The sequence below is a fragment of the Netta rufina genome (genome assembly GCF_964035555.1).
Source record: "Netta rufina genome assembly, chromosome: 2".
Classification (NCBI taxonomy): Eukaryota; Metazoa; Chordata; class Aves; order Anseriformes; family Anatidae; genus Netta; species Netta rufina.
In genome coordinates this window covers 86,511,331-86,525,721 of record NC_140124.1, presented here as the reverse complement: position 1 = coordinate 86,525,721, position 14,391 = coordinate 86,511,331, and the positions used below count along the sequence as shown (strand labels likewise).

Sequence of the window (14,391 nt, the reverse complement as noted above, 5' to 3'; positions counted from 1 at the left end):
CATGTGCACTAATTCTCTTCTGTTGAGGTTTTAGCGTGGATTTAACGTTAATTAATTTTCTCTATAGAAACGTAGCACAAGAATGAACATCTTGGGTAGCCAAAGTCCACTCCATCCTTCCACACTGAGTACAGGTAAATTCTGCTGTTTTGTAAGCATAGTGTAAGAGGTATTTATGGGTAAATAAAAGATAATTTCAAACGAACACAGAGTGCAGCTGTGTAGTATTAATGCCTTGATATGAAATACTATGTTTTATGTTTATCAGTACCTTCTATGTCATTAGCATGGCTATGCATATAGACATACTAGAAGGAACTTATTTTCCTTTGAAGGCACGCTCAAGCTTTTCTTAAAGTTTAGTCTTTTGAAACCCAGATTTGATGAAAAGTGAGACTACATAAATGTTTCCAATTAAAGAAATACAGAATTCAGTTCTTCATTTTAGACAAGGAAAGTCAATGAGTGATCTGCTAATCTTTAAACATTAAAAACGAGTCTTCAAAGTAGCATTACTTCCATAATAATTGAGTAATGTAAAGTACAGACACCTGTAAGCTGTGAGCATCTCTGGCACTGTAAGTTTAATAAAGTAATAGGAAATTGCATATTAATATCCTGGAATTCTTAAGAGGCAACACAGGTATTCTGTGTTTTTGTTCTGTTGAATAGAACTTAAAAATACCATTTGAAAAATAATAAAACGATAAACATAAAAATATTTGAGGTTAACTCCACCCATGAATGCACAAGCTGAAGTACTTGTCATGCTTATACAGTAAAGGGACTTGGTTCTAACTCGTTAGCTCGTACATTATATTTTAAGAGTTGTTTAGACCCAACGTTGTCAAGATACTGTGAAAGGGCAATGTTGTGAGACATTTCTCTCATTAACTTAATCATACGTCTGCAAATCATAAAATACATGGAGATAATGCCTGTGTACTTGGAATATCAAGTACATGTATATGCAACAGCTGGTGCATTTTTTCATATTGATTCATTTTTTATATTGATCAATTAAAGCTATTTCACATTCTGCAACAAAACTATACCCACTTTTAAAATGTTTAAATAAATATTGTGTGGAAGAAACTGGTACACGTTCCTGTTTTTAACCATTCTCTCTTTTCCCTCTTTTCACCTCCAGTTATTCATAGGACGCAGCATTGGTTTCATGGCAGAATCTCTAGAGAAGAATCTCACAGGATTATTAAGCAGCAAGGGCTTGTAGATGGGTAGGTATTCCTGTTACTTAGTATTTATGATTTCAATGGTAAGCACTAGAAACAAGAACACAACTTCTGCTCTAAGGGTTTACAGGTTTGTGAGCACTAATGAGTATCCTGATTCTTGAGCAGTCCCATTATAACCTGCCTGGATTTCAAAAAGACTGGAGGATGTGTTTGTAGGAGTGGGTTCAAACTCTTCATCTGGAAAATAAAATATTAAGAAAGCACTTTTTTTTTTTTAATTTTAAAGAACGTGAGAATGTTAGAATTTGGAAATAATTAACTACTGTAATACGTATTGAGGAAATATTTTGGGGGCAAAGCTGTACCTAGACATTTACACAAAAATTTGTAATCAGCTATTTGTACTCTTTTGCATATATCAGAGCAGTTAATGGCAATTTCTCAATATTTTTTATGTTCTAGAGGAAAGAAATTAAAGTACCCATTGCTCCATTTCTGTAAATTGTCTTTAGCTGAGATATAAGTATTTTCTGAGAATCCCTCTTTCAGTTACTTTTAAGTAGTTACGGATATTCTAGGGAAATCTCTTAAACTACATTCAATAATTAATTACTTGTAGGATGGGAAGAACATGGTTGCCTTCAGTTCATGAGTTTCACTGCTGCCAGGGTTAAAGTAGAAACTTCCATGTTGTCTTCTCAGAAGACAAACCTCTCCACGGCAGGAACATCACTAATCTTTTTGATTGGTAGCTTGCAAAGAAGGAAACACATTAGACAAAGAGTGCAAGTACACATTCATCAAGCAATGGATTTTTATTGTTTTGTATTTTGGCCAGTGTTTCTGGGCTAAAGCTACTAGGACTTGTTTGAGGAACGATTGTAGCTAGCAGGCCAAAGAAAGCAAAAGAGCACAGCTGAAGGGGCACACATCTGATTTGTTGAGTTGCTGGTTCTCTTGTGCTACAGAACTGCTTAACCATCTTGGGCCTGTTTTGACTTGTTGTCTTAGGAATCTAGTAGCCCATCTTTCTCCAGGTTTTCATACAGTCTTTGATGTCTATGACAGTGTTAAATTTGTGCTCCAGCCAGCTTGCTTACCCACTGTGGAAGGCTAAGGTCATTTAGTGTTCAGTTGTAGTGAGGTCAGTCAGTAGCAGCAAAGGAACCACTATTACCCATGTGCTCTGAGCTAAGGATCACAGTTTTGGGGATAGAAAAGTTTTAGCTCTGTTTTCCTGATGGGTGTTCTTGAACAAAGGAAGCTATAAAGTGAATGCTGGGGAGGAAGAGGGAAGTCTCCTGATGGATTGTGTAACATGTCCAGTGATGTAAATATGCCGCTGGTGCTTCCATTTTTTGATTGCTTCTGGAAGCTGTTATGGAAGGTACATCTATATTTGCAGTCCTTGTTTGTGCAGACAGGCTGTTGCTTGCCAAGGAAGTTGTGTAAACACTTGCAGGGTCAGTTGTGCTCAGCTTTGCATTGTGCCCCCAGTTTATGGTACCTTGCATTATCTGCAGTAGCTAGATGGAAGATAATTTAGAAATACCTGCATGAACAGCTGCAGTGTCCATAGGGCAGATAAGATCTCTTTCCCTGGGATGAATCCCAATGTGTAGAGTCTTCAGTCCTTTTCCACGGGTCTCGACTTGCTAGGAAGAAAAAGGAATGTTCAAATACCAAGCGTGTTCTCCAGCAGTGGCACAACATGCCCATGTCTTAGCACTGGAGTGATCCTGGTTATGATGGTGCATTTTTGTGGTATTGACATTGCTCTATTGGTTCTGAGGACCTAGAGGAAGCTTTTGGGTCCATAAAATACAAGCCGTTCTTGCAACTCTGCCTTGGAAGAGTGTGTTCCTGGCTTAGTGGTTAGCCATTAAGAGGGCTTGAGGCCTGCCCAACTACTATGCTTGGCCATCTCACAAATCCGCTAGCGATTAGCACTCTGGGCCTCACGCCAGAGGTATATTCTTGTTTCCTGTGGCACAAAGAGGTTTTCCTTCCTCAGTTCATAAATGGTAAGGGAAGGACACATTTTTTGACTGCCTAAAATATCTACTTTTTTTTTTTCCCCCTTTCCAAAGTACGGATTTAACTATTTGAGTTAGGACTTCAGTTTTGTGGGTATGCTTAAAAGCGACAGTCACACGGTGTATGTTTTTGCTAGCTATACTTCCTAAAGTATATACTTTTCCAATGATGCTGAGACAAAAATACTGTGACTATTTTAGAGGAAAATCACCGTTTGCTTTCCCCATCATGATAGTGTGGATGCTACTTAACCGACAAGTCACTTAAGAAAGTAACGAGCTGTTTCTGTGGAAGTAGAGCCATTTAGCTTAAATGTAATTTTGCTAACAGTAAATTTCTGTAAACTGATGCAAGATACTGGAGAGTGGCAACAGATTCTCATGTATTAAAAACCAGAAGCTTGATAAATACATAAGGGAAGAAATACTGTCATGTATCTTTCACTTTTTCTTCTTCTGTTAGTGTTGCATAGTCATGGTATAAAATTGGAAAGCAAATTGCCTGTTAATGCAGCTGAAGAAGGGTTAGGCAATAGTACAAAATAACTTAGTACTTTTGATTATTTATGAAAAAATGAATTGTGATATTAATTGTGTACTTAAAAATGTTCTCTCCTAGACTATTTCTTCTCCGGGACAGCCAAAGCAATCCAAAGGCATTTGTACTTACACTGTGCCATCATCAAAAAATAAAGCATTTTCAAATTTTGCCGGTAAGTAAATAATTTTTAAATCATTAAAAAAAAATCAAATCATAAAGCATTGTCAATATCTGAAGAGGCCTCCTTTTAATTACAGATGTAATAAACAGGCATGTTTCCATTAAGGATTATCTTTCTTTAGATTTGTCAAATGTCTGAAAAAAAATCCATCTTAAAATTGCCTAGAAAACTAGTTTAAGTCACTTAGGTACAGAAGTAATACAACATAGCTTGTTCTCAGCTGCAGCAACAACAACTCCATTTGTCTCAATATCACTTAGGCAAACTTAGAATAACTTACAGAAACTTTAAAAAGTTTTGTTTTGCATGTTATCCAATAATGCTGAGCTTAAAATAATGTTGTACAGAGATATTGAGAACTATCTGATTTTATCTTGACCAAAAAGAGCAGCAGAAGTTTAAGATCATACAGACCTGTTTATTGGTACAAACTCTCTTCTGCTGTGTTGCTTGCTAATTCTGCAGACAGCTATCGACTATTTTTGTGGTAGCTTTGTATTATGTAATGATGCTGTCTCTACAATTTAGAAATTACTCAGCCCACCAGCTTTCATTTTTATAAACAAAATACTTCAAGTTGAGTTAACACGAGTTCTTTCCTAGTGATGTGCCTGGTTTCATGCAGAACTCTGGGCGCTAGGTTGTTTGTGCAGTGCCCATCATTTGTCTCACATCACACACTGTTATTCTTCATGTTTTTGCCCTGCTTGCATCTTTTCATGTGCTAACTTGAAAAGGACGTTTTATTTCCCCAGTGTGAGGATGATGGACAGATATTTTTCAGTCTGGATGATGGGAACACCAAATTCAGTGATCTAATCCAGCTTGTTGAATTCTATCAACTAAACAAAGGAGTCTTGCCCTGCAAACTCAAACACCACTGCATCCGAGTGGCCTTATGACCTCAAATCTGACTCTCACTGAAGACTGGATTTGCTAGAAGAGTAATTGTAAGAGAATGTTGACACTGGGGAATGGCAGATTTGTAAGTTGGTAGAAATAAATAAAAATATTATGCACCTTGGGACTCTGAAAGGGATGGATTCGACAGGTGCCAACAGACCGAGATTACTGGTTTGTCTAACACCTAAGAGCGGTTGCTGCTGAGTGTCCCAGCATCCCAAAAATGGGGGGAGGGTCTGTAAAACCATTAGTAAATTTGAAACAAAACTGGAAACTATCTTGGCTGGGCCACTTAACAGGAACAAGTGTGAAGAGAAACCTTTGAAAAGAACTCTTGCCCTGGAATAATCTTGACAATTAAGACTAGTGTGTTTACTTTTTGTATTGATCACTTTTTTTGCACTCCTACTTTGTTTCGGATATTGTATGCAGCCTATATTAGGAGCTGATGTGGCTTTTAAAATTCATGCAGGAGTTGGGTATTAATCTGCACCCTAAGATGTATGGAATGCTTCAGCCTAAAAGGATCTAGAAGAAAATCAAGAAGTGTGTGTGTGTATGTGTGTGCACGCGCGCGTGCGCCTGCCTGTGTCTCAAAACTTCTCTGGAGACCTGAGGTTCGATGATCTGCAGATGTCTTTGAAGAAGCGATGAGGATACAATTCTAAAAGAACATACCACCATATGTGTACTCGTAAAACTGTTGACTTGTAGCATTATGGCTGTAGTATGTTGGTGGCATATTAGTGGCATCCAGTCATGCAAAGACTGTATTAGATTCTATGCACAAACTTTTATTATTGAAGTGGTGGTTTGTTTTTTACAGCCTTTTGACTGTTTTCCTGAGGAAACTTATTGTTACTAAATAGAATAGGACTGAATGACAATTGTATTTGAAACCACCATTTTTTGTGAGAAGATTCTTCTGCGGGTAGTCTTAGTATGACAAACAAACAAACAAAAAAAAAAACAAACACAGTGTTTTTAGCTTTATAGCTCCTTGAATTTTCAGACTGTTTCAAAGAGCATTTTCCACATTGTAAAGCTACAGTGAAACAAAGCTCTCTTGGGGGATAGGGCGCAAAGAGAACTATACCCCTTCTGCTTTCTGTAGGGCCATGAAAGTTTACATGGTGAGAAAGAACATACTGGGAATGGAAGCTCATTTAATTGTGACTGGCATTTGTGAACTAGCTGCTGGCAATATCATCCATCGAGGTAACTGGTAATTCCCGTGTCCTACACACTAATGCACGCCAGTACCTACTGCAGACAAGCACGTCTCCTGCTCTGGTGCTGGTTTGTCATCAGAAGTACCTTATTGTTAATGTTTAAATCAATTATTTAATGTTTACACAATAATTCTTTCTGATGATAAACCAGGACTAAAATTAAATGAGTCCCACGTTAATCCTCCAACTGCAAATATTCTTCGAGCAGCACGGTCGGTGCAGGAACTGTTACTGGATTAACTTTCCAACACTTCATGCGTTTATCCATAGCGAGAAACACTTCGCCCTGGGAACTTCCAGAACATAGTGCAGAACAGAGCATTCTTGAGATGGCAAATGATTTATGCAGACTAGTTTGCCATCCTTACTGATGTTTGCCACTGGGTTTGAAATCTTAGCCATCTGAAAGGGTAAAGAAGGAAAAAAATTCCACACCTTTAGGTCTTCATGTAGTGTTGAGAATAGCTTAAGACAAACCATAACCTGCCTGAGTCGTCCATATCAGCTTATAACTATGTCAATGGTATAGAAACACTGTATTTTAGTTTACAGAACACATTTAGTATTTTTTTTCCATTTAATGTCTAGATATAAAAATGAAGAAACTTGATTTTGTTTTTAGTAGAAGCCTTTTTTTTTTTTTTAATTGTACATAGTGAAATGAGTGTTCCTGCTTTCTAGACAATGTATTTTAAAACCTTGAAATTAAGCTAACTTAAGTCTGACTTCACTTTGCATGCTTCTATTTGGCCCCTATTAGGAGAAAAAAGATACTTGTATTGACTACATTACCAGTTTAATAAGACCATTTATGCTGTAGTTTTAAGTTTTTCTGTTTACATAGCTTAGTGACGGCCATGCATTTTTCCCAGTAGGCGGATAGTATTTGCAGTGTTTCATATTTATAAAAAACAAAAAACTTGCATCTTATTTAAATTGAGAATAAAAGTTTGACTATGAATCATGATTTTTGTATGTAGATGGTTGACTTAGTATTTTGTACTTTTCCCAGCTAAAGTGAGCTGTTTTGAGAAAGTGACCACCTTCAAAGTGGCAACAATCTTACTTAAGCAGATCACTGCTTTGTCTTCTTTCTGCTGGAAAACAGTCAATGCCACCTTAGTTTTCCAACAGATTCAGCTGGCTGCCAGCTCAGAATACCAAGGACTGAAGGACATTTGACTCTTATTTTTGTATTTAAATGACATGAATGTAAAGGGGATGCTCAGGGTTGTTTTGGAGCCTGTTGAATTTTTATCTTTTTGCCTGTGATTTTATTTTCTAAATAAATACTTCATGTAGCAATCTTGAATATGTTGAGAAGGAAAATGCCAAACCATTTTGGTAATGAGGTTACTAGTTAAGTTATGTTACGATAGGTGTTAAAAGTACAAAAAAACTTTTTATTTGTTAATTAATCTTGAAGAAACACGTGCCTCAGTTTAGATGTTTTGTCTTATCTTTTCTGCACTAAATACCTGACAGTTTGACCAATCAATGCACCTTTCCAGTGGCAAGACTTGCTTATCGTAAATTATATTGTCACAATGCAAGATTTAGTGACTGTAAAATGGAATAAAGTTTAAAGTTTCAGGGAATGCAAAAGGTATTAACTTAAGAGACAAAACCTTTATTCAATATGCTTTGCTTCATACTGTAAATAGCTTTTTGGCTTGTGAACCTAATTGTAATCTTTCAGGTATTTTTGTACAAATAAGGGACTGATATTCTGTTTCTTGTAATTAGAAATAAACGTTAATACAATGCTATTCATTTTATATTGGAATGAATGTCTTCTGTTGGGTGTATCTCTGTACACAGCATGTCTCGCCTTAATTCAGGGTTATTTGGGGTGAGTTACCATATTAAACGTCCTTTAAGAAGAGTTAAAAGGAAAACAGAGACCACAAAATACCTCCATTCCAGCTGCTCTGTCTTATGATTCCTATTAGGACAGTTTGCCCTATATTTGAAGAAGTTGTTCACCTCTTTTGCTTGGGGGAAATTATTTCGGATATTCTGCTGTGATATTTACGATATTCATTTGGGAAACATTGCTGGAATCAAATTAGGAAATAGAGCACTAGCATCTTTTGGCTTATAAAACACAACCATAACTCACTGCAAATCTATGCTCTGGATAAAGCACTCCCTTGGCATGATAGCTGCTGGGTCGGGCCACTTCTCAGTAGTACTTTCAGAACGCAGTTACTTATTGGGTCCCATAAGCCTTGTATTCGAGTGGCCCATCAGCACCCTGGTTGAAAAGCACATCTGCACAAAATACGTTTTTGCTTAAACTCCTGCCACTCTGCTGGGAAGGAGATTGGTGGTGGTTCTGCTCATTAGAGTAATAGACGGTTGGAAATGCTTCACTTGCTCGTTGGACACAATCTTTCCTGTTTCTGTTTTGCTAACCGGTGGAAGCCAGCAAACACATTCCACTTCAAGCGTTAGTCATGCTTTGGCTTCAGCATGCAGTGTGACTACACATGAGCTGGTATTGCACTGGGGTGTGAGTTATATATCAGCGGTGTGAAATTCATTCATCAGCACAAGGGTAGTTGTTTTGGTTTTTGATAGTCCCAAATTTTCTCTATCTGGAGATGCATGTTAAAGCACGTAGAGCTTGCTACCCTGTTAGCAGCTCAAGAAACCGACTTCGTCATTGAGTTGAACGAAGGGGAGTAATTGCCTACAGAAAGGTTTGAAGATGCCTATTCCTCACTTAGCTAAAGGAAGCTGTGCTAACAGTGAAACCGGCCTCCTCTGTCATCATAAAAAGTCAATATGATCCTACAAAAAAAAAAAAAAAAAAAGTTAAATATATAAGCATGGTCAATATGTGTTGCTAAGCCTGCCCAATGGCAGGGCAGCAGCATCTGCATTCTTGCCCAAACTGCCCGCAACTGTGGCAACTGCAAAATGATCCCTGCAGAGCAAGGGGGACCAAACAAGCAAAGCAAGGGATCAAACAGCAAAATGATCCCTGGCCTTAGATGTTCACAGGAGGTATCAGAACGTTCACGAGTATAAAATTAATCTGGGTCAGAAATGGGTACACGGTACAGATTTGAACTAGTTACTGTGCCTGATAGAAGGTTTGTGTTGGCTTTACATTAATTGCAGGACAACAGTGACACGATCGGACAATGTCTGATCCCACAGGAAGCCTTCTAGCATTCATTTCACCTGCCAAAACACATTTGAACCTATGAGTAAATCTGAATCGGACTAGTGTTTCGCAGACTGTACCTGCAGCTCTTCCATCTTGATACACAGAACCCTAAAGCTGGGTTTGTTGTAACACCAAATGGCTGCTTCACCTGTACCTGCAAACCCAGATGAGAAAAATATCACCAGGGAAGCCATTTTCCTTCAAGTTGAACTATAGACAACCTCAAATTTATGTTGCTGCTAATTTAGGGATGCTTTAATCTGCTTTGTTGATGTCTACCTTGTATATTGCATTGTGTCTCAGGCATTGATCGTCTGACGTCCTGGGAAATCCTGCAACTATGACAGCAGATGGAGAAAAGAGATGTCTTCCTTTGAAATCTCCACATTGCCTTAATTTGGGTTGCTTCTGCATCCTAAATATCATGTCTTCCTTCCTTAACTTTGAGCACAATTTAGTTAGGACTTGAAAACTTAATATAACCACAACTATGTCCAAGAGCTATATGATTTTCATTAGATACTGTGATTAGTCACATCTGAGACTTCAAAATAAATTAGTTTGTATAACACTCACATTGCAAGCTCTTAGCCTGAAGACATTCTGCTCTAATTGCTCATCATTTTGCACAGATACAAGCAGATGTTTTTACAAGGAAGATTGGTTTATCACAAGACACTAAGCTGCGCCTAACAGCGTCTTATGACACTTGTTGGTTACCCAGGTTGAATGCTTTCCTTTAATCAGGTGTTTTCCATCTGTTGGCTGCAGGGTTCTGGTGCCACAAATGTTTAACAGGAAAGCAAAAGTATAAACACAGCTGCTAGCTCTGAGTCAAAGCACAGCCTGCATTTATAGGCTCTAATGCTCAGGTCAGCTGCAGGCAGAAGTGTAGCTCTTCCTAAGAAAAACACCTCATGAGAGCTAAATAGGGAAGGGAAATGAAGTAGGAAGAAGTGCTCTTGGGCAGTATTGCCTACTTTGTGGTTTGGTTGTGACGAGGAACGTAGTATTGTGGTGCTCCAGTGCTGATCAGCAATTCTGTAGAAAGTCAATTTCCCTTCCTCTTCCCTCGGACTTTGCTTATAAATAAAGACAGATTTTATCTGCCTTTTGAGACACATTCTCCAGAGGTGACGGAATTGCCATTTGGGGTTATCAAACAAAGAAATACCTATGGAATTGGTGTTCTCTACAGCCTGCCCATTCTCCTAACAGTCTAATTGCCATCAAGGCTAAAGGAAGGTAAAAGTATGATTCAATAGGGCAATTCAAATGAGGCAATAATTTTATAAGGTTAAAAGAGCTAAGTCAAATACTGAAAATGTACAACTTCACTGCTTCACAAAGAATGCTGGATACATCCTATTCAGACGTATTTTAATTTAGTTAAACCTTTTCAGCATTTGATTTCCTCCATTACACTTCTCTTTTCCACTGAATTTCTGGAAGATATTTGTGTGTTCTGTATGACTCTTACATGCTTAGTTTTATGTTAGTGCAGTACTCTCAGAATCAGGTCCAAAGACAGAAAACAGAAATGAGGAAAGCAGTGAGGATTAGAGCTTTGTGAAAAATTGCTTAACAACATAGTCATGGAAGAAAAGAGTAACGACACAATAGGTGGGTAGAAGAAATCATTTAATTTTCACTAAAGTGTATAGGGTTTGTGAAAACAGCTGAATAACAAGAAACAGAAACACCGAGGGCTTAAAATGTTTGTCTCAAAATACTTGCAATGAATTGCCTGAACAAGTCTTTGATCTCCCTTATAAAACAGCACCACAGAGAAGAAGAAAACTGAGTGAGAAAGCACTGCATCCTCTTTCTAATATGTACACCTTCACAAACAGAATCCTAGAAGCTGCTGTCCTTCAAGAAGGGATAAGGGAGCAGGAACTCCCGGGGCAGGAGTGAGAAGGAAGACTTGGGATGCAGGAGAAATGGAGGAGCTATAGGAAGAGCAAACAGGTTGGTCATAAAAACGATCAAATACACGCAGATGGTTCCGCAGACTAGAAAGCAGTGACTGATGGAAGTATAGTAGACTTCTGTAAAAACATAGGCAGAATGCAAAATACTTAATTACTTTATTTTTCAATCAAAAGTCACAGGGCATCACCTAATGTGTAGGGGCCCAGTTCAGTAAATAAAAATTTCATCATTGACTGCCTGGATATTAAAAAAAAAAAAAATACCACATGCTAAAAGTTCACCTGGGTTCATGAAGTGCTTATCAACATAAGGAGCTTCCACAAACTCACAGATGGATGTTAACTACAAACATAGCATCTTTCGATCAGTAAGTCCATGGGCCCCACGTCACCAAGTGCTAGGAGCAGTCTTTAGAGGAAGAATCATTACCTGATAACCTATATTTGTACTCTTTTTTTTTTTTTTCTTCTACATGGCCATGTCTACATTTTAGAAGGGGTGTGGGGCTAGAGATATTTTTTGGTCTGATACATTATGTGTTCACATGGGGGCCAACTCACGCAGAAACAACTGAAGGTAGCAGAGGGAAGTGATTGCCCCCAGCCTGCTTGCATAGGGTATGCTGCACAAAGGTAGTAGCTGGCTTCATGTGGCCTCAGAACAAGGTGATAAATGATGGGGACTGCACCTTGCTTACACCTCATCCTCTAACATGAGTATTACAGCAGGGATAGCGCTCACTTGAAAGGCAGGAGTTGGTATCCTAGAAGTTACACAGTAATGGTTATTTCTGGGCTTTTTTGTTCAGCTGCCATGTAGCAGCACGTTGTGAAGGCCTCTCTCGCAGCAGCAGCCTTCAGGATAAAATGCAGCTTTTCCTCATGCTGTGTGCGAGCAAAGGAGAAAAAAAAAATGCAGGAGGTGGTGGGGAGGGAGGGTTGCAACCTACTGAAGTCTTGGGTGTTTTTTTTTTTTTTTTTTTTTTTTTCTCACAAAGAGCTGCAGTGCAGGGGCAGGTCTGAGGCTGTCCCCAGCCGTCCAGCACTTACACACTGAGGGAGAAGGGCTCATCCTAGCTCTGGTTACATCCCAAAATGTCTCTGGGTTTCCCCCACCTCCCAAAGACCGGCAGCCTGGCTGGGGCAGGAGGTGGCTCAGCAGACCCCAGCCACGCTCCCCGGCCCCAGGCAGCTTTTTAATGCCGAGGACCCGGGACTGCTCAGACAGAAACACAGGCTGTGAACTGGATCTTGCGATGCAATAAAAAGAAACACTTTTCCCCCCTACACCCCGTGCCCCTCCTGGGGCGGCGAGGCCGGGCCGGGCCGGCAGGCGGCGGGCGCGGCTCCCTTCATGGGCGGCTGGGCTCTGGTCGGGGGTTCCCATGGAAGCCGAGCGGCTGGGGTCTCTCTGTTTTACTTTAAACATGGGAGATTTGGGGGTGTTTTGTTTTATTGAGACAGCCGACGGTGGGCTGTGTCGCTCGGCAGCGCCTGCTGTGAAGCACGGGCAGAGCGGTGAGGCTGCACCGCCAGCCTCCTGCAGGGGACGCGCTGCAAAATGGCGGCGCTGGCTGTGGGCGGCCAGGGGGCTTTTCCTGAGGTGTGGAGGGCTCCACCTCAGGGCCCGCACAGTGCCCCTCTTTCTTATGTTCTTACATTTTCACTTGAGGCTCCCTGGGTAAATAAGAAGTCATGTATCACACCCCAAATACCTGTGCATGGCAGCAGAATGCGTTCAGCAGCTTTTCTTTTTTTCCTCTTTATTGAGAAAGAATGACTGGTAAAGCTGGTGAACGTTGTGCAACGCGTCTTAATGATTAACTACAGGTTCAGGATAAGCTCAATAGCAATGAAAACCACATAGTTACTGGCAAGGGCTGAGAAATTTTTTGGGACTATGATTCCTTAGCTGCTTGTTGTGATCGCTTCTTAATGCAACAAGAATATCAGGAAACTACTGAAAGTGCATGTTTCCAAAGTGTCTGAAAAAGTACTGAGATCTCCAAACAGGTAAGGATAAGTTTACTCATGTTAGAAAGTGAAGTCACCTCTGTACTTTTCACCAAGTAATCCAATCTGACAAGTCGGCAAAATTTGTTAAGTATTAAGCTACCGAGTATTTAGAAATGCAACATAATATACTCAAGTTAGACATTTCTGTTTTAATCAACAGTGGTTTAAGCCTATTTTATTGAAATGGTCAGGAGTTCGTAAAGTATTTTAATATCAAAACTTTTGAATTTAAAGATTTTAAACGAAGCAGGTTTTAACTGCTAAAACGGACTCAAAGGCACTGCTTATTAAATGAAGTGTTCTGGAGGGACAGCAATGCTTTTGCATGGTGGCATCCTGTGCCGTATAGGAACTGAGAGCCAGCTGACAAGCTACATTAACCTCCACAAATTTGGTCAGAAAAACAAATCTCTTTTGTTTGAAAATGCAGTTCGCCTGTTCCTATAGCTTGGTTTCATTGCAATGTGTGAGATTGGACTTACCTTTGCAGAGAGGTCCTGTTTATGTCATGGGAAGTGGAGCTATCCCCATACAGTGGCATCACACTCTCATGTGTGGCAAAATGCAGAACGGCAAATGTTACTTCAGCACTAGTAGGGCTCAGAGGAAGAAGTTAATGGATTCACAGGGACTTCAATGGAAGAGGAAAGAGGAATAACGTTTTTTGTCCATGATGCAAGGAAAAAAGATAACATACCACAATGAATACTTGATGCAAAAGTAAGATTTTCAATATAACTATGATGTGTGATGAAAGATTTCTTAAGAAGAGAGCATCCTGGAAGTCAGATGTTCAAAGTACGCATCTCACACCACTAATGTGAATTGGAAGTAAAATGAGGAAACTGGAATATCTGTTGTGAGGAGATTTACTGAGACCAGGGGGGTGAACTGCAGATTTTTAATTATGCAGCTATGTCCTTTCTGCACACACAGTGGGGTAAAAGTTGTCTCACTGGTAACACGGAGACTGTCACCTGTCCTGTCTGTCCCAGACTGTTAATTTAGTAGAGTGAAATAGCAGGACCTGAGGGAGGTGGAAATTTCATCTATTGATCTATTTAGAAGTTATTATAAAAATGGTGTTAACAAAAAGATTGCCGAAACCTTGTGCTTGTTTGGGAGAATGGTGGGAGATGGGACAGTTTTCAAAGAAGGATGAAAACTGGCAGAT

The 14,391-nt window shown here is 39.5% G+C and overlaps 1 protein-coding gene across 6 annotated transcripts in view; it reads left to right on the top strand.

Moving 5' to 3' along the window:
- Positions 1-7,867, top strand: part of GRB10 (growth factor receptor bound protein 10) — a 149,848-nt gene extending 141,981 nt beyond the window's left edge. For 5 of the 6 annotated variants that reach the window (XM_084282536.1, XM_084282539.1, XM_084282537.1 and 2 more), the window contains 4 exons: positions 68-134; positions 1,151-1,238; positions 3,852-3,945; positions 4,710-7,867. In XM_084282536.1, coding sequence (XP_084138662.1) covers positions 68-134; positions 1,151-1,238; positions 3,852-3,945; positions 4,710-4,856 — 396 coding nt within the window. In that variant the 3' untranslated portion in view covers positions 4,857-7,867. The remainder of the gene's footprint in view (positions 1-67; positions 135-1,150; positions 1,239-3,851; positions 3,946-4,709) is intronic. The other variant, XM_084282541.1, reaches the window with a different exon arrangement.
- The last annotated feature ends 6,524 nt before the right edge of the window (positions 7,868-14,391 follow it).